The sequence below is a fragment of the Macrosteles quadrilineatus genome, unplaced genomic scaffold, assembly GCF_028750875.1.
Source record: "Macrosteles quadrilineatus isolate MER2022 unplaced genomic scaffold, UCM_ALF_1.0 Scaffold_3__2_contigs__length_128488019, whole genome shotgun sequence".
Classification (NCBI taxonomy): domain Eukaryota; kingdom Metazoa; phylum Arthropoda; class Insecta; order Hemiptera; family Cicadellidae; genus Macrosteles; species Macrosteles quadrilineatus.
The window spans coordinates 66695025-66721828 of NW_026542596.1; the positions used below are offsets into that span (position 1 = coordinate 66695025).

Consider the following 26804-nt stretch of genomic DNA (forward strand, 5'->3'; position numbering starts at 1 on the left):
ACGGGTAGGGTTTGAATTTAGGATGTACTGAATAATATTTGTTGTTGATAACATATTGAACATATGAGAAACTCAAAAAAGGATAGATATTTATTGAATAAACCAATCGTTACAGTTATAGATACCTATTAAACTAGTTAAGGTAAAACAGTTGAAGCTATGGTCAAATAATTTGTCGTAATAAATCTATTAAAGTATCTATTCGTACTGTATCGGCTCACCCCTTGCTTTGCTGGATTGCTGGATACGTTCCACGCACAGATCCGTAGTCTATGTGGACGGGCAAATGCAAGGCTAAAAGAGGTCGCCAACCTCTAAAAAAGTGAATTTAACTACAATATTTTTACTATGTTAAGTTAATGATAGTTATGATCAGCTGGCAAACGATGTTGAGTATGTATTATGCAATCCAAAACAAAAATGATTTCATTATTTTTGTTCATAAAGTGTTTTTCGTCGTTTGATTTTGTATATTGATAAATAAATAAAATAAAAAAATATTATTGAAGAAAAAGTAGATAAATATACAATATTAAAATAAATAACCCTTATTTCAGGACTCTGCGAGGTAGAGAATGGCCAATCCAACATCATTATAGATATCGAAGAGAGCAGAGAGAACGGTAAGTACATTTTGAAAGAATGATTTTCCCCACAACGACTTTTAACATTTTATCAATGTTTAAATGATAAATCAGCATTTAGGTATGGCAAAACATTGATGGGATATTGTTTTGCAATTCTGAACATTTATAATATCCTGTCCCTACAAAACAAATATTACAATGACAGTGAGTGTAAATTAACAGAACGGCTCCAGCGTTGCTCCGTTAGAACTACATCATTGTTAAACTCTTTGACCTTTCCACAAGTTTCCCTTCTAATAACTGGTAGTTATTTCTATTATCTCAGTTGTTTACTGGTGGACTAGATTGTGCCTCTATTTAGAATTTTAATTCCTATGTTTTTCTCATCAAATGTCAACACAAGAACTAATGATTTTAATTGTATGGAATTTCTCTCTGTGTAAAATGTGTACAGTAAATATTCTGTTGGTGACACAAAATGTTGCAAACCTGATTATTATATGGTTTTTGCGTCAGATTTCGTAAAAGTGATCATTTTAGCTGTTCTATCAGCTTTTGTTTTCTAGATAGGGGTCTATCTACAGTTTAAAGTATTTTCGAAACTACCACAAGACTATTAGTACAGAGTACATTAGAGTCTAGAATTTCCGATCCCCTTGCGGAAGATTAGTACAAAGAAAGTGCGTGCTGTTTACAAATGGTATGAGTGAGAAAAGCATTTGTGAAGCCTTGAATATGTTCAAACACTTAGCAACTTCGTTCATTTAATATATGCAACATGTTGTCAAAGTTTTTTTTATTTACGTGCTATTTGGCCTTTCTGAGGCCAGTTTAGATTCTTTACTACCTGATACTCTACGGCATCACTCAGCACAATAATGTAGATGTATATTTGATCGGCTGGATTTAAACTGTATACAGAAGTTCATTTCTCCAATCACTAGAGCAACCTAACCTTGCACCACACATAAAAGTTCAGAAGAATCAAGTTCCACAAAAGTTACTTTATATCCGAATTAAAGCGATATACTATAATATCTAATCTATAAGATCAAGTATGTTTCGTGTCTACCCAACTACCCAACCCCATGGCCGACTGCCAAAGTCCCCAAACCTCAGGTTGGGAGTGGCGGCCTACTTTACGTTTGCCAGATCGTTTCCATCTGATTCATTGTTGTACCAGCTGATTGTCAGTCTTCATTCACTCTCGTCTTGCCGAACAAGGAGAACAATATTAGGACAGGTATTGTCTGCTTGATTAGCTGCTATTGAGAGGCCGGTGATATAGATCACCCTGGCGGCAGCCGCTGATTGCATTTGGTCTATTTTGTAACATTAGCCATGATTTTATTGTTCGATTATGGCTAAACAACTACCCTGATCGTGTACTTATGTTACCTAGTACGTAATGTGTACTATAAGGATAATTTAGATTGTAGTTAATAGAACTAGCGGTTTGTTTTGTTGCAATACTTAAATTGGTATTTAATTTGTATTGTAATCAGAAAAATGTCCGGTTATCTGTAAAAAGTAAAAGCATTAGGTATTTTTTGCTATTTAAAGTGGTTATATTTACCAATATATTGCCAGAGTTACTCCATAACGAAGTTAGAAGATAAGTCATTGGATCTTGAAACACTAATACTAAAATGGTAAATAGGATAGTTTGATTTCCGCTGAGTTCACATTTCCACTTTATTTGCAAAGAATAATCGAATATTTGGTAGGAATTTTCCCAAATTTATTTTTAAACGTATATGTTCTTCCAGTTTCAATGTAGTCTGTTAGGTCAATTGATCTCTAAACACAACTGCAATAAAATTAATACCTCTTAATTCCGAGGGATTAAGACATTTTATTTGTAAAGTATTCTGATTGCTACAGAGTACACCCAGCTAAAAGGTAATCTTGTACAATGCTCGATTTCGACCACACCTGTTGCAGAGGTAGGCCAGGCCACCACTCCCCCGGAGCTACCCATCTCTGGAGACCCTCTGGCAGACATCAGTCTGGACCTTGTCTTCCCCAAGGGCAACCCTTACTTCACACTCCAGGGGAAGAAGTTGCAGCTGCTCTCGCCTCTGGACCGGGACAAGGATAACCTCTCGCACATAGTCTTCCAGGTCTGTAGAAACAACTTGAATGGTATTTATACCTTACACAGATGGTTGTAAACGTTTATTTAGCATACACAAGCAAACCGATCTATTTGTAGAGTTTCAGCCTGTGATTAGGAACACGTTAGATACAACAGTTGAATATTTCCATCAACTGGAATAGCACGCACGAAGTGACAGCAGTTGTCACTCACTCTAGGGGAGAGTTTACTAATAAACCTATTCCTAACAGTGTGGATTTGCTAAATATGTCCAGTTGAAGCCCAACATGAAAGTCACTAAACAATAATAATCTTTCTGCCATATATGTGTTTCCTAATATGTAAGTTTTTTAATACAAATTTAAAAAGTTTTTATTTTGGTTTGATCATGAATTAACTTTGAATTTAATAAACTTATTCAATGTAAATGTGGTTCTTGGTTTTTAGACGAATTTCTCTTACTGGTACGTAAAAAAGTAATTTAATGGCCAATCAACCAATCTTGTTGAACATTTGTGAGCACAAGGTATCAATTCAAACTAAACGAGGTTGCTGTACTGTACGAATGAAAGAACCCTTTCAGACCAATTTCCATTATCCCCAACCAAACACCCAGCCAATTTTCGGAGGAGAAGAAAACTGTACACGTAGTATTGAAAATGTGTTTTAACACTTTATTAGATCACTGACATGAAACATAGTTGACAAATATAAAACATTATCTTATAATGTAAACTGTAATGTAGAAGGAAGCATTTAGGGGAGGGATGAATTGGACCACAGCCACCTCTAATACATTGGATACATGCTTAAGACATTCACTAACATTACAATTTAAAACATTTTTTACTTGATTAATAATATTACGACAATTTAGGGATTAATTGGTTCCTGTTGGATTGGACGGTGTGTTTAGTTGGGCCCTGTTGGGTTGGGCGGCGTGTTTAGTTGGGCCCTGTTGGGTTGGACGGTGTGTTTAGTTGGGCCCTGTTGGGTTGGACGGCGTGTTTAGTTGGGCCCTGTTGGGTTGGACGGTGTGTTTAGTTGGGCCCTGTTGGATTGGACGGCGTGTTTAGTTGGGCCCTGTTGGATTGGACGGCGTGTTTAGTTGGGCCCTGTTGGGTTGGACGGTGTGTTTAGTTGGGCCCTGTTGGATTGGACGGTGTGTTTAGTTGGGCCCTGTTGGGTTGGACGGTGTGTTTAGTTGGGCCCTGTTGGATTGGACGGCGTGTTTAGTTGGGCCCTGTTGGGTTGGACGGTGTGTTTAGTTGGGCCCTGTTGGGTTGGACGGCGTGTTTAGTTGGGCCCTGTTGGATTGGACGGTGTGTTTGAAAGTGATAGTACAATATATTACAGCTCATTAGTCGACAGTTTTGTTTTGCCGGACTGCTTCTAATTACCATGTCCAGCCAGGCTTGTCCCTGGTGAAAGTGAGTCTAATTGGGAGGTTCCGGAGCTCTAAATCATATCATATGCCAATTAATACATGTATAATAAAAGTGATTCAAGAGTATGTGATTTAATGACGCAATTTGTTGGAAATATTTGACTCTGAACGAAAAATATGATAGTGTAATAATACTTCTAGTTTGTGTAAATTGTAACTGAAAACATAATATTTCATCAATATGTTTGGGTAACTGATAGGGTTATTCTTGTCAGTTGTATAACCATACTGATCAAATATACCACTTTCAAAGTACTTATGTACAAGTTACAGTTGTCAAAGATCATGATCATCCAATAAATATTGTTTCCATTTGATTATTTAAACCCTTACTTACCGCCACCATGAATGTCCCCAGCTGACGTGCACAGTGAGGTCCACACGCAAGAAGAAGACTGTCCCTGTCATTGTGAGAGTAGTGGACGTAAACGACAACCCTCCCATCTTCATCAACACTCCGTACAACACCACAATATCAGAGGTAATTATAGATGATTTGTCATGCAATTTATTAAGTTATTACTCAAATCGGATTGTGCAGCCCATAAAACCAATACAAAGATTTTATTAGCAGATTCTGATACAATTCTAACAAAGCTATGTATGCTATGTACCATTTATTTTTATTTTGTATAATATTAATGAGATATAAGTCATTTCAGATTGAAGCTCTTTAATGCAAGAATATTTTACCCCCACTAAAGCTATGAACATAAAATACTTTGGGCTGCATGAAATTTCATCACATCTCTAAATTTTCAGATTAAAATGTTAATATTTGGAGCAGTTTCGTTCATTTTTGCAGGTGTCTTGATACTTATTATTCGACGGTTCACTGTACCATTTCAACAGTGGTTTGTCTCACTTCCATCTTTAATTGACGCCCCTTTACCATTTTGCTTATAATTTAAGAGTTGAGTTAACCCTTACATCTAATGCTGTGCCATTAATATCGCTATCACTTTTAATATTCCAGTTCCTCTGTTATTTTTCTATTTTATTCAATTAAACCTCCCTATTCCGTTGTTGTTTCTGTCCACATTGTGTTGCCTTGTTCCCCTTTTCCCCTGTTTCCCTGTTGTCCGGTTGTCTCCAGTACCACGTGACCCTTGCCCCGCGCACACCGCTGGGCGTTATCCACTCCCAGGACCTGCGACATCGCCTTATCGCATAATTACCTCCTTGTATATGAGGAGAAACCGCAGAAACCCTCGATTTCATCTTCGGCATAATCTTCACTGCCAATTATCGGACTATTGGTTGGAATTATACTTTCCCGGAAAACTGCAGTTAAAGTTGTATAAGTAGTGTGTTCCTTAGTCAATAATTGAGATCGGATGATTATATTATTATTGTGTACAACATATGTGTATTACTTTATGTCAGGACTATTTGAACCTTTGTAGGGTTGAGAGTTTTGTAAATCACGGGTGAAGTGATATAAAATCTTCGTCGGTCAAATCCAAATGGGCCATTGATGTTTTCTATTGGTGTCGAAACACACGATAATGTCGCTTCATTGTTCTGAAATGTAACTCTCACAACAGCATATCATATGGTACAGTAACTAATACACAAAAGTATAGAGCACACATAAACACTCATTAGAAGCTTCTAAGAATAAGAATGAACTGAATTTGATAGTTATAAATGAAAAATAATAATAGGAGAAAATTAAAATTGAATAATGTAAAACATAGTTGCGAAGGTGCTTAATGGTTCTTTAAGACCTTAAAAAATATGAGGAGTCGGTACTGGTTTTGTTGTAATCTGACGAGAAAATCCAATTGGAAGAATTAGTTTAAATTATGCCTGCCGGTAATTCTAACTGTTGTAAAAGTGTTATCAGTTTAACAGACACGATATTTCTGCCTGATCGGGGATAGTATCGAACGGCCTGTTCCGGAAAGGAGTCGGCGAATTTCCCCGTCGACCTTGTGATTCACCGTCACCATCACTGACCTGCGCACGGCGTGGGTGCTACGCCGCGCCGCTGCGCCTTGAGTCTGCGTCTGCGTACAGCTCGCGAGCGGCCCACGCGCAGGCGCACTGCGGCGTCTCTGTCCATTTCACAGTTTGCACGCCCACAGGTCACCGCGTTGTTATGGAGTCAGTCGAGCGTTACTTTCACGAGGCCGATTTTGGTGTTTTACCGCGTTTGGGTGTGGACCACTTTGCTTGTTAGCTGATGTCCTTCAAAGATCGGTAATTGACCATATAACATTTTTTAGGAGATAATAATATATTGTACATTTCTCCGTCAAATACTCCAACGATTAATATTGCTCATCAGCTTACATGTTTGGTTGCGAAGACAACGTTTTCATTGCCTGCAAAACTCGTCAAAACCACAATATTGTCTTAACAATATAGTCCAGAAGCCAGAAGCATGAATTTTGATAACATTTTTGTTAATTTTTATCCAAAGATTGAAAATCCTTTGTGACTCGACACACTTGCTTATTGACTTATTGCTGTTAAACATTCTCGGTTGAATTATTGTTGTCAAGTATTTGTAATAACATTAACGTAATGGTCGTCTGTGGAGACTTTAACGATCGAGTAGTCGAGAGCGCAGATTGTATTCACACTGACCGGTACATAAAAATCATCACCTTATTTATGTATTTCTATTTCATATGTTTTACAAAGCTATGAAATTTCAATCTACGAGTTGAATTTAGATCAAAAGTTTTAAAACTAAATAGGGGCAAAATCTTTTTCCTATAACGATAGTCTTAGGGTTTACAGGGAAGAACAAGCGGGAATTCAAAAAGATTTTCGTATACTTTACAGATTAGTTATACGTTTAGTAAACAAGGTTTCAGTAGATATTCAAACAAATTAACTGTCCAAATTATAATTGAGGTTGCTATTCAATTATTACTTTTAACAAAACACTTAGAACACAATTTTTGCAAAAATATAATAATTTTAATTGGTTTTGAATTATACAAATCAAAATTTTACTTAATTTGTATAAAACTTTTACTAATTATTAACTTCATTATTAACCTGATTAACTTTAATCTTACAGTACCTAAGAGTATCATTGGACCCGTTCCCTAACCAATATTGAATACGTGCCAAAACATAATATTTAGCAAAACTTGACATATACGAGTAAAAAGTCACTAGGCAAATAGTTATTTTGTAACAGCGTTTTCACAATACCCTTTGGGAACCAGTGACCGGAGACCGTCTGAGGTCTGAACACAACCGATCAGTGAACCATTACTATTTGACTACCAAGGTTCCTTCCTCAGGCCTTGATGACGCGCGGAGCGTGAAGACGAAACGTCTCTCTGTCAAGGCCGACGTAGAGATTGGTCCACACAAACACAATGGTTCGATCACAGCGGTTGAGTAATCTCCATTACTGAGGTGACAATGCGATCTTTATAGCGTTGGAACTTTGAGAATCTACAGCGGCATGTTGGTTTCACGAATCTAGGAACAGCTTGGTGGTAGATTAATATCATATAAAGGCAATCATTGTAGTAATTATTTTTGACATCATTGTTGTGGGTGGGGAGGAGGTTGTGTTTGTTAGTCGTATCCCACAAAAAAAAAAACATTTTTAACTACAGTATTTTTTTATTGATCTTGAGGGTTTTTTACTACCCAAATTTGCTTTATTTTGTCAATATAATATTTGTTTTATTTCCATTTAAAGACACGGTTAACAAAGATGCTTCTAATTAATTTCTGAGTTGTAAATAATTTCTACATTCTTGGTCTAGTATTACATACTAAACTAAATTCAAGTTACTGAAATAATCAACACATAATGCAATTGGGCCACATTTTGTAAAATATAAACCACTAGTTTTCTACGAGATCGTGTAATTTTATCCTATATAGTTGCCAAACCTAACAATTCTTTTGAATATTTTACCCTCAGTCACTCGGTAATCGTTACTCTCAACCAAATTATTTTTTTCTGGAAACATCTACTACTTCAAGCTCACGACACAATCATCCACACATCTGTTGCAAGTTAAGCTCCCCAGTCATCCGTTGACCCGGATCAATCAATGAGCATTGTTCCATTGTCGCCGTTTAGATCCACCTGTGGTTGCACCACCGTGCCTGGTTGTGGTTGTGTGGTTGTGGTGGGTGGTTGCCAAACTTGGTTGGTGACGTCACTCCCTTCACTGGCCTTGATCTTCAGCGTGGGTCACGACCGTATGACGGCTCTATCCAGTAGCCGCTGGCCACTCCCTAGCTATCGTCTATAGTTATCGGATATCCCATCTCGCCGTGCGGTATGGCTTTGTTGGAAGCCGAGATTGGCAGATACCGGAGAAGTAGAGATGCTTGATAGCGCCGGTGTAATGGTTTAAGAGAGAAAGTTGCGATCAAGATGCTTTGCAGGTTTTGCATATGCGGCGTTGTTAACAAATGTTAACAAAGTAATACAGTTTGCTTGTTGAGGATTAAGAATATTTTGTAAGGAAACGCAAAACTGTACTTAAATGAGTTAAGAAACACCAGTGAGAAACCATTCAGAAAATTAAAAACCATTTTCATGAATAAAAACAACATGAAGGAGTGAGACTAAGCATCAACAACACAAAAGCATGAACAGTGATGAACCCAAATCATAATGTGTTTTTGAAAGTAAGGTTTAGGAGAATAGATGTCTTTTTTCAACTTCAAGAGACTGTCAAGGACATGAAAAGGCTGAAAAGCGTACACATGATTAGAGCTCCAAAATGTTTTAACACTCATTTAGCACACAAAAAGACCAACACACTACACAGTTTTAACCTGAGAAGCTCCAACGTCCCGAGAACAAAAAATAGTTAAACAAACAAAATTACAAAACACAGAGTGCAATGCAAATCACATTTATCACATAATTTATTGAATTTGCAGGTTATGATTGCTATGCTATACTTCATCAATGCAGATAGCTAAGTTTCTAATAATCTTCTGAAATCATGCTGAAAAAAGAACGTAGGAATATAGTTGATACCTTCGTGTTTTTAGAAGATAAACTAACCATTATTACTCGGAATACCATGGCTGAAGAGGATATGGTCCTAGGAAAGCCTGAGGCCAGTGGCGTTTTGGCTCCCTTGACTAAAACATGACGATTCACAAAACAACAACGAGACATACATCGTGGACTTTTGGACTCAAATGTAAAATGTCATCTCACCTACAATGGACTGTACAGTATTATCATTCTGCAATGAGAAACAGACATATATTTAACTTACTAGACTGATGTAACAAAATTACCCAAATCTGCTCCAGTGTTGCACAATATTAATTTCCTGGTCAGCTTCTTGGGCGACCGAGGGAAGGGAGCTACTTATGCAAGTCCAGCAGAACGTATGGGACTCGTAACCCGGTAGGTAATTGTCCATTGTTGCGACGTGGGACCAAGGAATTGTGGGACCATCTGTAACGTGTTCACGGCTCAGTGGACTGAGGTATGTGCCGCGGATTCAGCCTAAACCGCAGTCGATCTTGTTGGACCGCAGTGGACTGTAAAATAACTGGAAGGCCGCAAAAGAACATGCGAAACTGTAAGTTTGCAGAGTTTGTGTAAACCGAAGTAGGTGACAGCATTGCTTCTTGTAACTAAGAAACAATCGTACGTACATATTATTTTAAGATGTGTGGCTTTCAAGAGACGACTCTCCGATACAGAGAGGAACTGATATTATAGTCTTTTTTGTAGATATCAAAATTGTGTTTGGTAGATTGATGGGCTCTGGACAACCGAGTCATGGTACATCTGCGGTTGGCCGAATAGGAACACGGATCTTAATGACAGGCCAGCTTGGATAGACCACAATAGAAAATTCCCTAGTTTTATCTGCAGAATGATACAACTTTACATATTGACTACATTTTAGCAAATTGCTTCATAAACGACTGATTAAACCCCCGTTAACTATAAACGTTTTATGATGACGGGTCGCGTATCTCTGTCACGAGCTCCGCCTGTTGTCAGTTTCAATTATCTTTTGGCTCGAACCTCGTAGCTTGTACCACGTGACCCGTGGCATGGGACGTGCGGGAGTCTCTGCTAGCGGGAAATATAATTAGAGTAATGGGACCGACACGACACTACACCCGCTACACGCCACACGCTAGACACTGAAGCCTTGGGACTTTCAAAGTTGTCTCTTGCATTTGTCACTCCTTTGATACTGGTGATTCCGGACAGCTAAGAATCGTTTCGAGACTTTCTTGAATTCTTCTCAGCATTTCTTAGCAGTAGATTCTGATTATCCCTAAAGGTTTTTGCGCCTAAGGAAAGTTTTGCATAAGTTTCTGACAGCTGATTCTCCCTGGAGATTTTCTTTAAAGGTTCTTTGAATCAAAAGATTTGGGACTCTTTAATATGTCTCTGGCGCTCCAAGAGTCTGGAAGCTGTCTCTAGCACAAGACTTTCCCTGTAGATTGCAGATTACCAAACATAAACATATCTTCAGAACAATAATGAACCATCCGTCTGCCTTGGGAATCTAGGAACTTCTTGGAGTTCTCATTTAATTAAATTTGTCAAAATATCTTTAGTTACAGATATGTATTTACTAAAGATTGTCACTAGATCGTCAACCCAACTAAGTACTAAACTATTTGACATTTACCACATCCTTCCGCGTAATCTGCTTTATTCGACAGTTATAAAAGGTTCTGACTGAAAAGACTCAGCCTAATTTCAAACATGGCCCAGCCTAATTTCAAACATGACCCAGCCCAATTTCAAACACGGCTCAGCCCAATTTCAAACATGTTCGTAATATTTTCCTGTTCAACTTAGGTTTGAGAGGAGTAGTAGTGATTGAGAAAATACCCGGAATTTAAATTGTAGTACGTTCTACATAATTGACATGATAATTTCTTTAAGCCACAAGAAAGTGAGGAAATGTCCATAAAAACTATTTTCTTTAAGTTCGTCAGCTTTAGGTAATGTAGGCTCATGAACTTTGGTTGACAACTTCTCACCTACAATAGTGGTCAAGAATAGTGGTTTATTAATTCGGAAATAGCCAAATTCACAAACCACTCATAGGCACTGGTTTGATGTCTGTAACCTCTTGTTTGAAGGTTCTCCTAGAGTTATAATCGCCTATTGAAGATTGTATATCGACACTTTACCAAACAATGACTTACAGTTCTCGCCTCAAGAGCTGCAGGTTCTCCTACTAGAGTCGACGACCTGTTTAGCATACAGTGGAGTCATCAGACCACCAGAGCAGCGGCGGACCGTGGTACAAGGGACAGTGGAAATGAACCGAGTTGCAAAGCACCTTGGCACCGCGATACATAGAGTAATGAAGTAACAATACTCAATGGCCGAGGCAAGGGGAATGGTGGAATGGAAATCGTTTCTGTGCACTTCTAGATACGAGAATGGGATGGACGTCTGGGGGCAGAGAATTGAGAGGATGGTAAAGATTTCGTTGTGGGAGAATGGAAAATAAATTAACTGAAGTTGGCTATCTAAGGTGGATGGGAGGTGATCTAGTTCCCTATTCTTTAACATGAACACAATTACGTGCATACATTAACTGCGAACTCAAGGATGTGAAAGATGCAAATTGTAGCTGCATTCATAACACCACTTATAATTTTAAAAATCCAAAATTATTTTTCAAGACTTTTTCATGAGGTGTTAGGAGTAACTACAGAATAATAATCCTCACAATATACATTAAATTAATTAACTACGACTTCACTGCCAACCTGCTGATGCCAACCTGCCAACCTTGCTGTCACCACAAAAACCAAATAGCGAAGTGAATTTCATAATTACCCATTGACAGCTTGAGTGATCCAATGTAAATGACAAATCTAGGAATGTTATTAATGATTGCTTTTTGTCACCGGGATAACTAGTTTCCACGGGTGACGCAAGCTTGTATTAATTGCGCGTTGCGTGTTCTGAGGCCAGACGCAAGCGGTTGCGCTAATCTCTCTGTCCTGGGAACATCATGCAGCGCTCCCATTCTGGTCTCCTCGTTAGCTTCACGTGAATTCCCGATGTAACGAAGTTGTTTGGATGGTAATTTAAATTAAAAACGTGATATTTTCGCGGTATTCTGTTTTGGATTTAGAAGTAGTTCTTGTGTGGAACTCCAATGAATTACCTATCTCCATGAATTATTTCCTGCACGATAAAAGTTGACTTTTTTCGCAATATAATCATTTTTGCAAGTTAAAATGTCAAATTTGTAAATATTTTCTTCGTTATTTAATTTACTTTTCTAAATTTCTTAAGGGTTTCTTGAAAGTTAGATCAACTAATTAGGAATATTTCATTTATTTCGAACTAATTTTATTTAAAATAATATCACGCTTTATTAAATCCAAGAAGTGAATCAAAACCAAACTCCCATCATTCTCTAAAAACTTTTAAACATTATGGAGGACAAATTTCGGCTTAAGAACTTTAATTAGGAAGACAATCATATCGATGGAGCTTTAAAAAGCCAATGTTCCGAATACTGCCCCAAGTTTATTTTGGTCTACCTTCATCAACTCCAAATTGTCACACATTCTCTTTAGATGGTAATACGATATGCATTTTACTGTCCACATAGTCTTAAATGCTCTGCGTGGATGTTAATCGAGGGATTAGCCGGTAGCCCGGTACAGTGCACAAATAGACTAAACTGATTAATTATGATTGTTGGCACCAGGACATGTCTCCCTGTTTCACAATCCGTCTCGCTACCGACTAGATTACCTAACAATCACATCTAGTCGATAATACTATCGATTTATGATATCGTATTTCAAATCCATATTTTGGTCAATCCCCTTCAGTTTGCACTGCGCTTCTCAACCTATAACATATACAAACTTCTAATAACCCTTCTGGTACATTAATTCAACACATTCTACACCTCAGGCTGATTCACTCCACTGAAATTAACTTAATATTCCATTCATATAATTCCCACATTTCCGCCATGATATGTTTATTAATTACATTGGCTATTCGAGTTTAATTATCCGAAGGAAACTCGCTCTGAGCCTCATATAAACTCGCCCTGAGCAGATAAACTCGTCACTGCGGGGTGCTGAGAGAACCAATATCTAAATGAAAGCGTGCGAACTATATCTCAGAAGCTGGAAAATGAACAGCTCCAGGTCGCCATTAGTTACAAGTGTTGAGAACTGGATGCAACCTCGCCTGTAGCCGGTCTAACACGCTCGACTTCATGCGATTCTGTAGCTTTTACATTGTTAGGTATGTTTCTTATAAGCTTGTAAAAAATAATGGAAAATGCATTCCTAAGCATTAACCAATTACTGAACCTTTTATCGGAGTATCGGAGTATTTCGGAGTACGGAATTTTATGAGGAAGTGATGGAATTATGGCACGTGTAGTTGCAAACTTGGTGCTTGCATTGTTGCTAAACTTCATTGCTTTGTGGTATAAATGTGCTATGGATTTTATTTAAAACACATAGATGATTTTTTATTAATCATTGCTATACGGTTTCTGTTGTCCACGAAAACAAATCAGTTCATTAGTTTTTATTTATTTTTACAATGGTTTACGTTAATTAATTTTATTTCGATAGTTTTTTACACATGTAGTTAAAGCTAATAAATTAGTTTTTAGGTTGTAGTTAGTGTGATTTTGGCCATGCCTGTTTGGAATTTGCTAATCACAAAGCAAGTGCCTATGTCAGGTGAAGGTAAAGTGTCTTACTCAACAGAATTTAAAACAAGCTATTTTGCCCCAAAATATATAAAACAAAATACAAGAAAGACGTTTTAAATTCGTATATTTTCATCCACATTTAAAATATCACTTGGGAAAATATCACTTTATTGTCTCGTCGAAAGATATGATTTTTAATACTGTAGAATAAATCGGATTGTATAAAATTTATGTTTACCCATTACATTTGCCTTTTCATCAATTGAGATTGAACGCAACTGAGCGTAATTTGACCTAAATTTTATAGAAAACGAGAGTAACCATGCCTTGAGTAGCTTTACTGACCGACCCTAGCGCTTTCTGCAGCCAGGACCATGTACTACAAGCCCAATAAATAATCAAGAACAATACGGTCGAGTTTCGGGCGGTAAAAAAGACTCAACGTTTCTCGTGATCTTTTGCAGGAAAACTTTTCATTGCTAGACGAGTACCATGACCACTTATGTACCCAGTTAAGTATCCATTCTTTCCAAAGGACATTTGATCCTGTTACAGGACCAAGGACAATGTGGGCGGTGACACAAACCTCTCTACAACTGTAACCTCCCATTTACCATAGTTACAGATAGTAATTAGTGACAGTAGTGCGGAGGTGAAGGTCACCTTGCCACAGAATAGCTCCGAGGTAGAGGGGTAATGGAGAGTTATCAGTGGATATTAGTGTTCAGATTATGCGCGGTGGAGAAATGGCTAATCGTTAAATATAGTTTGCAATTTAATGTGTAGGAATTTATTTGATGGCCTATGCAAAGTAAACTGTGCACAAACGGCGCATAATGGCGGGTGTCGTGGGAACTACTTGGCATGTGCCTGGACACATAAGAAGGCAGTATTTTATCAACCTATTTAGGTACAGTATAAAAATATTATTATTTTCTGAATCGCAAAAAGATCCTGAATATACGGTAAAAACATGTTCACTAAATATTTGAAGACTTTCATAATAGGCAAGAAAAAAATACGTACTATACCAAATATCGATGAATATGAGTCATACTAGTCAAAGACTACGAGTGTTCAGGTATCCATCGATTTCAAGAAGTTCCATGGAAAACAATTTTTACTAGTTTTTAAAAGGATTTTTCTAGATTACATTTTTTAATTACAAAACGCTTATTGAAATCAACTTACCTAATACTACACAATCCCAATTGTCAATAGTTTAACGTATGTACATTTTTAGAGTAAATGTAGTAGAAATAACTTTCTGAAGTTTCTTCAATGAAAAAGAATTCACCCTTAACAAAACTTTTACAAATCTGCTACAACTTAGTTATACTAACACTGAAATGAAATAATTACGTCCTCCATTTCTTTTGCCCAGTATCCGTCAATCATGTATTTTCTTGTGGGGAAATATGTGGATTATATTATTCAGGCTTAACCACTTCTTTTACACCAATTTCGTCAAAAGTGTAATCAAATTAATCCGACAGCTCTTTAAAGTGAAATCGGTCTGATAAAACCAGAGGGGTATTAGTGCCAAGACCGGTGCAATCATGTTGTATCTTCTATCCACTGAGGAGGATGTAGTTTGTAGATCTGAAATAGAAAAGTGAAAGAGTAGAGTGAGAATAGAATCGCTCTTGAGCCATCACCATCTCATCTGTCGTCGTCCACTTCTCGGAGGAAATGCAACCACGTTCATGTGAAAGCTCCCACTTTCTTGGTTGTTAGTTTTCGTTGACATATAGTGCTAAAACGATGACCCAATGCTCAATCATTCGAAAAGAGTAGTTATTCTCCATTGTTTAGAAGTAACAAAAGTTCTTAATCACTTCTTGAGTAGCATTTTATTTTACATGTTGCTGCTGCAGTATTACACAAACTTATTGTAAAATACGTCTTGAAACAGTTTTTGGTGCACTTATCTGCAACTACAATTTATTGTAAGCATTTACAAGACAGTAACTGGGTATTGAAGATGTTAAATGATCGATCGCAGTTACGCCGATCACTATGCACAAACGGAGTCCACCTCCGATTTATGTATTGCTTTGTAAACGTTTACAATGTAAATGTAGATGTATGAAAAAGTGTTGGTAGGACGTATTTGTATTATACTATGTTCATACAGTGATTCAAGCAAATGTTCTGACCTCACATTAAAGTGCAAATTTAGTTTAAGTATAAACATTTGATAGTTAAAGTAGGAGACTGATGTTGGAGATTCAAGCAAATCATGCTTGCCGATTTTATTAAAAGGGGTTTTAGAAATTACTTTTATTTTTGTTAACCGTGAAAATTTACACAGTAAAGCAAGACACACCTTTTCCACCCAACAAAAGGTCAAACATTTCCACTACTGTACTTCCTTTAACACTTCTAATCATCAACTATACTGTTTCCAGCTGGTGCCAGTGGGGACGACGATCTTCCGAGGTCTGAAGGCGGTCGACAGGGACGCCGGTGTCAACAGCCTGGTGGAGTACTCCATCATCCCCGGTGACGGGCGAGGGGTTGGGACAGACCAGGGGGTGGGCAGGAGCAGAGTCACTGTGGCTGACGGGTACGGATACTTCGCCATCAACCTTCCTCATCAGGGACAAGTCACTGTCAACAGGAGTCTGGACTATGAGAAGACCCAGAGATACCTCCTCACCGTGGTGGCTACTGTGAGTGGAAAAATTAATTTCATGTATTAACTAGCTGGCCCGACAGACGTCGTCCTGTCCTTATGTGTTTTAATGTCAAAAGCTCGTTCATTTTCAAGATGGGCTCGTTCGCATGGCTCAATCACGTCCTGGTTGAAGTTCGTTCGCTACGCTCACTCACCTTTAGATGGGAGCTCGTTCGCTGCGCTCACTTGCCTTTAGCTTAGCTCGTTCGCTACGCTAACTCACCTCCAGGTTGAAGTTCGTTCGCTACGCTCACTCACCTTTTGGTTGCAAATTAGCTGTTGTCATAAATAAAAAAATAACAGTACTGCACCCTGTTGGTAAACCTATTAACTTTTAATGCTATTGAGCATCACCGCATCACTACAGCCATCTCTAATACATGTATTAATACATGTATTAGAGGTGGCTGTGGCATCACAGAATCAAATTGATTAGTTGAACCAGCTGTTAAGATTCCTTAATTCCATTTAAATATGAGTACTCATAAGGTTAACATGGGAAACTCCAGAGCCACTGGGGCGGAGCCCTTTTGACGGATCTGAACCAAACTTTACACAAACCATCCTTGAATAATGCTTAATAATGCCTGAAATTTTCATTACAATCTGTCGAGCGGTTTCGGAGTCCATAAAGGACAAACAAACAAACATACATACATACATACAAACAAACATACATTGGATTTTATATATATACTAGCTGGCCCGACAGACGTAGTCCTGTCCTATTGTGGTTTTATGTCACATGCTCGTACATTTTCAAGATGAGCTCGTTCGCATGGCTTAATCACGTCCTGGTTGAAGTTCGTTCGCTACGCTCACTCACCTTTAGGTTGGAGCTCGTTCGCTGCGCTCACTTGCCTACAGGTTAGCTCGTTCGCTACGCTAACTCGCCTCCAGGTTGGAGTTCGTTCGCTACGTTCACTCACCTTTTGGTTGCAAATTAGCTGTTCTCATAAATTAAAAAAAATATAGTGCTGCACCCTGTTGGTAAACCTATTAACGTTTTAATGCTATTGAACATCACAGAATCAGATAGTTTTGTTGAACCAGCTGTTAAGATTCTTTAATCCATTTAAATATGAGTACTCATAAGATTAACATGGGAAACTCCAGAGCCACTGGGGCGGAGCCCTTTTGACGGATCTGCACCAAACTTCACACAAACCATCCTTGAATAATGCTTAATAATGCCTGAAAGTTTCATTACAATCTGTCAAGCGGTTTTGGAGTCCATAAAGGACAAACATACAAATATACAAATATACAAACATACAAATATACAAACATACAAATATACAAACACACATTGGATTTTATATATATAGATATAGATATGTATTAATTGCATTATTCTTCCCAAACACATCATCTGGTGTGGCCATTCTGGCTAATTCCTAACACTAATTAATTACATAATAATTCCTTACACTCCTACTTAGCTCTTTCCAAAAATCATTTTCCCATAGTCTCGTCACAAAGAAGTTTGACTTTCGACTAACGCAAGGACTTTGGGTAAAGGCTTTTTAGCTATTGCGTCTCAAGATTAGCTGTATCCCCAACCTCTTGCCTGTTATTTACTGAAATTGGTACTAGGTATCCCTTGATGGAGGTTTATTCATATGTCTCTGGCATTATGTTGCCTGTACTTGTATCATAAGTTGGACCGGCCATCGAACTGTAAGTAATTGAAATCCATACAGTACTTAACTTGTACCTTGTATTTCCTTTTTCGCTGTGCCTTCACTGTTGACTATGCACCCTGATGATGGACTGCTACGTTAACATTTATAACAGCTTTATGACACAATCCAACCCAGAATACAATGAGCTTAAATCTTGTGAGAACGACTGTGGAAGTCTAAATTCTTCATCTCTTTGATTGTTAGCATCTTCTCTTGACTCTAAATATTTCTTTACACAACAACCAAGTTGTACTATATGCTTGTCATTACCCAAGTTACAAAGCAATGTTATTGTATTACAAGACAATATTTAAATAGCAACACCACAGCTCACATTGCAATTACGAAGCTGTATATTTAGAACCAGAAATGCATCTAATCAAAATCCACACCCAAGTAATTATCTTGGTGTTTTGATCGACATGAAATCCCAGCAAAAACCAAAACGTGTAGGAAACTGTTTTGCTGTAACGCTAATAAAATTAAGTAATAAAATAAGGTCGGCGATTGCCTGGGGTTCTAGACGAGATAGCATCGACAAACGATCGCCTCGGGGAGAGAGGAGGTCTGGGGATGGATGCTAAACAGGTGTTTAGAACAATTACCTGGACTATTAGCATTACCATCGCCTCGCTGGGTCCTGACCTTGACTACCGTTCTCTTGCAAACAGGAACACTGTCGGGCTTAGAGGTTACGGGTAGTTTATAATTTTATTTAGCATTAATCAATCGGTGAGTAGTATACCAATTTCATAAATTTAACAACAATCTTACTTATAATGGACTTAAGACATCGGATTCTCTTTTACAAAATATTTTGACGCTTCCTTGATTAGTTGAATTGGTATGATGGCTAGAAAATAACAGTCTCAATCAGCGAACTTAAATACGAGCATTTTAAAGTAAAAAACTTTATAAGGATGTGGTATTGATAGACAATCAGCAGGGAGAGATTTACAGTTGTCAACTTGCAAGATTAAATTAGTTCTTCTTTTTTTAATATCTGGATCAAATTTAATAACAGTAAGAACAAACGATACCTGCAGTACTGTTAATTAATTGTCAATTAGTTTTTCCTGGGACGTGACCACTGGGTTCATACCTAAAGGTTAATTTTCAGGCTAAACACCTATAAATGTTGTAACAATTCTCATCATCTCTGGGGTTGGATTTTTTCTGTAGTAACTTGTAATAACTGGATTTCAGCGTAGGGAAGATTTGAGTGTCACATTTGTATTCTCAAAGTTTCAAACAACAGTCTGACAACGGTACTGTCAGATTACACCCTGTAATGAAGCTACGCGCGCACTAAGGCGGCACGGCACGGACGGGCGGTACGGCACGGACGGCATTTTTAAGAGGGGGTGCGCGCACTAGGGCGGCACGGCACGGACGGACGGGACGGGACATCCGCACATCCGCAATTTAGGACAGTTGACAGTCTGCGAGCTAAAAATTATGAGTAAAGATGGATGTAGATTAAGTGGTGATAGTAGGTTTAATTTTGGCAGAGGAAGAGGAGACAAGAATGTGCAAGCAAAGATTTTAGATACACCACATAAACAGGAAAAGACTAAGTTTTGGAGTGTTCCACACCTTGTTTCCTGGTCTTGTAGAAGGGTTATGTGTAAAACTTACCTGATTGTTTCATAATAGATCATATTTCTGCCCATATATTGTCACGCCGGACGTTAACAAAATATTCCGGATGTCGCATGTTGTACAGTTTTGGGGTTTTCTCAACGAGAAAAATCAACTTACTAACATCTATGTTTACAACACACGAAAACACTGCTACTTTGACAGAGATCAGTTGAGAATGGCGGATGTCCCGTGCCGCCCGCCCGGTCGGTGTGCAGTGCTCCCGGTCGGTACGGGCGGTACGGGCGTCACGGCAGCTCGGAAATGTCCTGGAGTTCTGTCTCCCGGACTTTTTAACAAACGGCGGAAGCTGCCGAACGTCCGTTGCCGGCCGTACCGCCGTAGTGGGCGCACTCATATGACATTCAATGTTATTAACTTTTAAAAATTGCCGTGCCGCCCGCCCGTCCGTGCCGTGTCGCCGTAGTGCGCGCGCAGCTTTCAAAACTCTAGCAGCTAAATGGAGGATCAACCTGACGCAATAGTTTACATATATTGTTGACAAAAATAGAGTAGAGTACAGAACCATCATCAGGGTCGTGTACAGAGAAATTCCTTTTCTTGCACCTCAACATTGTTAACACAGCACAACAATCACTTCTGGATATCACTTCATCAGTATCAGTATCAGTGGTACAATATCAATCTCCGATGCTGGGAGCGGCTGTAAGCACCACGCACGACGCACGTCCTCCATGTATCACAGGTTGGCACACAACACATGCATGAGTAATTGTATATAAATCTCCAACACAGACATATACACGGCCACGACAATCGAATACACGAGTTCCGGCGTTTCATTACACGTTTCATGATCACTGCCAACTTTATGCTGTGAAAATGATGTATGGTTTAAGTTTTATTAGTTGGAGTTGTCTGTTTATGGGTATTTTACAGTTTTCCATATAACCTCAAGGCTACACATATTAAGATGGTTTAGTTTTGCCAAGAATAGTCATCAAAGTGCTAAGGAAATTATTGTAATGAGACTGACTTTCAAAAGTTTAACTAGACTGTGTTATTGTTTGTATAAATATTAAACTAGTGAATACAATCTATGTCGAATAACCTTTAAATAACACGAAATAGTACAACTCTGGCCAAAGCAGAAAGCTAACAGTAGTCATGTAACAACATACTTTGACAATAAATTTGTTATTATTTCCCATGAGGGGTTTAAACAGTACAGGAGTTATCCATCATTCCCAGGCTTGCCGCAAAGGGTACACTAAACCATACTCAATGACTAAACTAAAGGAGAATTACTTTACAAGATTACAAGAAAACATTACATTTTCATTTAGTCGTAACGAAAACATTTCTTCCAAACAACACTCACAGGAAAAGGGGACAAAAACCACACAGAAGTGAGAAGTTCTTTTATTAAATCATCAGATATAAATAGGACGATGTGAAGAGGGAGTAAAATTTCGTTTGGTGGTGTTGAGGTTACTCTAGCCTTAGACATTTTCCAGTCTTTTATAGGCTTTGGCCTGAAATATATTATCAGTGAATTAATTCACGAACAAAGTTGTATACGAAATTTCCAGTAGTACTGAACTCGCGAGCGCAGAGAGATCAGTGTGTACCGCGCATGCGCACCATCGACATACCAGCACCAGTCTTGCGTAACACACACACGGCGCACGCGCACAAGGAATCCGACCAGTTACAACTTCCGTCCACAGATGAGTTTCCCTCTCAATCACAGCTGTTTCCTCGTGTTTTGCCGCGGTTCACTGCGCCCTCGTCCGTTACCGCTAACAGCTCACCGCATGTCACATACCGCCGGCGCTCGTATACGCGTCTACTTATAAATTATTAACACGGCACATGTTTTATAGATCAGTTTACCTGAGCATGTCCCACAAGTGTTTCGTACGGTTGTACGAGGTTTGCTCAGATGATTATCAATTTTCTGGTCGCAGTATCAGATTAAGAAACAAGCTGTCTGAAGAAAATTTCTTTCCTTCTTTTTTTACGTGTTCATATAGGAATACCCATTGTTCTTATTGTGGAAATAAGGCACAAACAGTATGGCTAAATGCTCTTGTGCAAGTCTGCCTGTAAAGTACACCAACAAAAATAACCTATGTTTGTTATTAAAGACATTTTATCAACATAGTTTTTTTCGATTACGTAATACTTATTTTGAAGAATAAGTGCTTGCTACTCTCATCGGTGCATTTTTAAATGTGTTATAATCCTAACATGTTGTAAACACTGGAATGATTCAGTAGCACAATTTTACTTCAACACCTTATGTCTTCTTTTAATACTTTAATACTTTTAATACTTTACTTTGAAATGGTGACCATATGAATGTAGGTATTTTCGCCATGTATGAATGGAGATAAGGGTAGGATGAGTGGCACGATCTTGTAGTCTTGTTAGTGACTAAGGCTGACATGTTCCTTAGACACAGCTGTTAATTAATAGCCAATACAGCCAATGACAATTAAGGAGTTTATTTCAATTTTTTTCATTGGTATTTTAAACACCAAATAATACCAGAAAAATACCATCAAAGCAGACACAAAACACTCGACTACGGGACACCTGTGTCTAGGCCTGCGTTGCCACAAACAGCCTACTCAACACGTATTTCACGTCTGTGAGGCCCGGAAGAGGCCATTGTATTCATCTTCCCATGGACGCAACCAAGCATACGCGAGAATGTCAGCTGATTTATAGTGAAATGCCAGCTGATTTGACGATGAAATGCCAGCTGATTTTACTATCACTTGCAGCAAACAGCTGTTCGTCAAGCGTGACAGTTCGAACGTGTTTGCGCGCCTTGGTGCCAATATATGAAAGGTCACGTGATGCAACTGCTTAAAGATGAGCCTTTTGATACTCACGGTTTTGCCACACACTGGGTCAAACAATGTCCTCCATATTAGTATACCACGCATATTAACGTTCATTTTTTATGTAAAGTCTAGTGAATTAACGGTATTGATAGGTGTTGTGGGTGTAATGATCACTCATCACTCTGAATTATCTATTTTTTCAAACAGTTCATCAAACCTAAGGTCAAGTACGTCCTCGTTTGTCAGCGTAGTAAAATTACTATAGTTAGATGCGATTAAAACAGAATTCCTCTTGAACGGGACTCATCATATTGGCATTAGCAGGACCGAAATCCAAGAGAGCCTTAAATTGTTACTATTTGTTCGCAATTAGAAAGTAAGCATAAAATACACGAGAGGCCTTCATATTATCATGTTGGCAGTGATCAGTCACCAGTCGGTTTGTTATGATAACGAGCCTAATTGGCAGTAACTTTCAAGGTTGTTTGTTGAACAATTGTTTACGACAAAACTGTGTCATAAGTTTATGAAACGTCGACCATTTTAAACTTTAATAAAATAAGACATGTCATGTAACCAAAGGGAACGTTTCAAGAATAATTTTACTAAGATACAATACTTCTTTTGAAACATTTATTTGTTGTTGTGGGGTTATATTTGGCAAATTTCACAACAAATCTCAATAATTAAAACATACCTAAAAAGAGCACCAGTCATCACTGTTTGTTATGTGTATTTGTGTCCAATCCACTACCAAAGTCAAATCATTGAAGACACAACTTGTATTAGTTTCAAAATGAACATCTTAGAAGACAAATTCACTCATTATGCAAACAGTTTTTATTGTATAAGACATTATTGTCCCTAATTTCTAACAGCCTTACACAACCTGGAGTGGGTTACGACTACCGTATACCACTTGGGTCTATTTCCTTCAAAAACATGCATACTACTGAATAAATTGACACTATATAGTTGACACAATTTACTCTACAGTACCTACCAAGTAATAATGTAATCTCCAGCTTCCATGTTCCGGACGAGTGGTTCTGCAATACTTACCGTGGAAAGTCCTACAACAATACCTACAGTAGTGTCGTGGTAGTGTTGTAGAGGTGCCCGTATACCTTATCAGCTGGGCAAGGACGCCATGTTGCCATGTTTAATGTTAGTCAGTAGAATAAGTGCTCGCTCGTGTACATTTCTAAGTGCAGTGCAGTTGTCAGTTAAGTGATGGAATGCAGTTTGTGAAGTGTTCGTGTTATTTCCGTTGTTCCCTGTTTTGATTGTGAAAAACCAAAATCTTGAGTAATTTCCCACTATATTTAACTATTGTGTGTGGTACATGTTACACATATTCACTTTTATCGTCATTATTGTTGTCACAGATTTTACATTTTCCTGCTGTGTAAATTTTAAATGAACTAGTGAACCTGTGCGGCTCAATGCCCCGCAAAATAACAAATATGAATTTAGAAAACAAATTCATCGTATTAGGCCTATATATTGACTCGACGTCAAAAATTAAATACAGTAATAATGAAGCCTTGGAAGGGAAGCAGTCCAGCCATGTTCTAGCTGTGTGTTATATTTAGCATTAATAAGTGTTCAAGTTCAAGTATGTTATAGGCAGCGAGCAAGGTTGTAGGGTAGTAATTTTTTAAAGATTTTTAAAACACATTTAACAAAACATTTGATCATATCAAACAAATAGGCCTATGTAGCATATTTTGAGGGTCATAAAAATGCTGCTTGAAGAAAACACACTTTTAAAGATAAACACTAAAAAACTATATTTTTATCACAAAAGCACTTCCATGAATACTACGATTTTAGCCTTAAAGTTACATTCAGGAAGATTACCCTGGTCAGAGATTTCCGTAACGAAAATGCATATCCGATTAAAAGATGTAGCCTTACTTAAGTAACAAATCAAAAAAGTAAAACAACACATAATATAGCGCTGCAAATGCCAAAGGTAACAGAAATTAGCATCTTTCCATTTTAAAAGGTAAGTTTGTTTCAGACGGTTAATTTTTATCATCGAAATCAAAATATGTCCCAACTCACTTGTTCCAGTTAAGACTTTACATTCTATTACGTTGTTAACCATTCTGATCACATGAAGCCTTGTGCCATTATTGAGGCCCTTTTTGATGTATCGATATTCCTCATCAATAAAACCACTGCCCCCTTTTATTAGTCTAATCTGTGTCTTGGCAATCCACTGACCTCTATATTTAAACACTCAGTTGGATTTTCTAGATGGGTGTCTCCGCCTTCGTCTGTTTTCAAGGACCCACTATTCTTCCCCTTCGTATACTGACAATTAATTACCTGACTTGTCAAGTTCATGTAGTAATTCATTAATACTGTTAGTTTGTAAAGAAAATTAGATAAAATACTTGGCTTGGTGCTTTCATAACTGCAAACTCAAAATACACCCACAAATGAAAAAGATTCAAGATATTGGTTAAAAAAAAACTATGTTTGTGTAATAACATTATTCACATGAAGTAGATGATTTGTTTGATTTGTCGATCAGCTGTTTAGTTTCAAATGAATTAATAATGTCAAAGATTTGTGATTTAAATACACAAATTATTATAGTAAAGTTTTCTAAATCATGGTAACTTATCCTCCACTAAATTTTACTATTCCCAGCATTAAAATAAAGTAGTAAGATCCATTATGGGTAAACTTTAAGGCACACAATCCTCGATTGAAATGTAGTAGATATACATTAAGAGTCATAATACACAGAAATTATTATGTAGTAGACTTTGACTATTTTCAAGAAACAAACATATGTTTCTGTAAATAAAAATTATCTCCCATGTTATCCTTATGGAGAAATACGAAACTTTAAAGGGCTCCAGGGCCTCAATCTCTCATTATTTCCCTAAAATGAAAGTTTCCTGCACAACTTCACGTTACCCTCTTTCCAATGACACCAAAAACATGTCAATCGGTTCAGTAGTTTCGGAGGAGTAATTGTCACAAAAAACCTGCTTGCGTATTAAATAAGTACTAGAGGTCGTCCAGTGGTCGAAACTCGACCATAAAAATATGACAGTTGGATTTTTTAGCTAGAAGTGGTTGAGGTATGGTGTAATATCTTTGCATTGCAGATGAACCTTTTTGGCTGTAGGCTGTAGTGAGTGCGATCCATCGGTGTATACAACCTAATATCGATGGTGTTAGGTTATATCTTTGTTATATACATCGAAGGTGCGATAATTTGTTCAACGTTCACATGTCAATTTTTGAGGTCAAATCAATAAAAACAAACTGGCATGTCGTCAATCAGGGACAATGTTGTATTACTTACGAAAGAAATTTCATTTAAGATCAAATGAATTAATTTAGTATGTGTCATTGTCTGATTTATTAGAAAACATTCAGTATTTAGGCTACTGCATTTTATAAACCAAACTTGAATCTTGCTTCCTTGGCCTATCGTACGACGTTTTCCGAATCGTAAATCATCATTATGCCCAAACAGTTTATTATGTGTATCCCAGTCAAAGCAACTACATTATTCTATTAATATAACGATCAACATTAATTTTGCAAGAAGATTCAATATTTTAATATCTGCTCATGTAAATTAATTATTTTCAAAGCAACCATCACGGTGGAAGTTTAAATAACAATTTGTTCATTAGTTGATTTGGAATTAGGAATCATGTCTCTATTTCACAGTAAATATTCTCTAATGATTAGCTAATGACAAAGTGATTCATCAAATTCCAAGAATATATTATGCCAGTTTGTTTGTTTTGATTTAACCTCACATTAAAAAGGTTCATCTTCAAAGATATTCCACCACAGCTTAACCACTTCTAGCTAAAAAATCGATTTGCACTGTACAGACTTCTCTATTTTTCACCCCACACTGTAAATAAAACATGTGATTGGAATTTGTTTTGATTTTCTGTTTATATTTTGTTGTTATTTCGTCACCAGCATAGCAACCCATAAACCCCATGTTAATTTTTTGTTAATTTCAAATTCATTTTTTGTGCTTATCTTTGAGCCTATTTTAATTTATAAAGGGATTCTGCACACCTACAGGAAAATAGCTTTCTAACAGTATGCGTAGATTTTCCCTACGATGAACACGAGCTGAGAAAAAAGGTTTTAAAGAAACATGCTTGCCTATTAATATATAGATAGATAGATAGATGATAAGTTTATTCGTGA

General features: G+C 37.6%; 1 protein-coding gene across 2 annotated transcripts in view; it reads left to right on the forward strand.

Moving 5' to 3' along the window:
* The window catches only part of LOC128988796 (cadherin-99C-like), a 111889-nt gene that overhangs the window by 48445 nt on the left and 36640 nt on the right, over positions 1-26804 (forward strand). For both annotated transcript variants that reach the window (XM_054410446.1, XM_054410447.1), the window contains exons 3-6: positions 558-623; positions 2532-2710; positions 4491-4613; positions 16188-16451. In XM_054410446.1, the coding sequence (XP_054266421.1) occupies positions 558-623; positions 2532-2710; positions 4491-4613; positions 16188-16451 (632 nt within the window). The remainder of the gene's footprint in view (positions 1-557; positions 624-2531; positions 2711-4490; positions 4614-16187; positions 16452-26804) is intronic.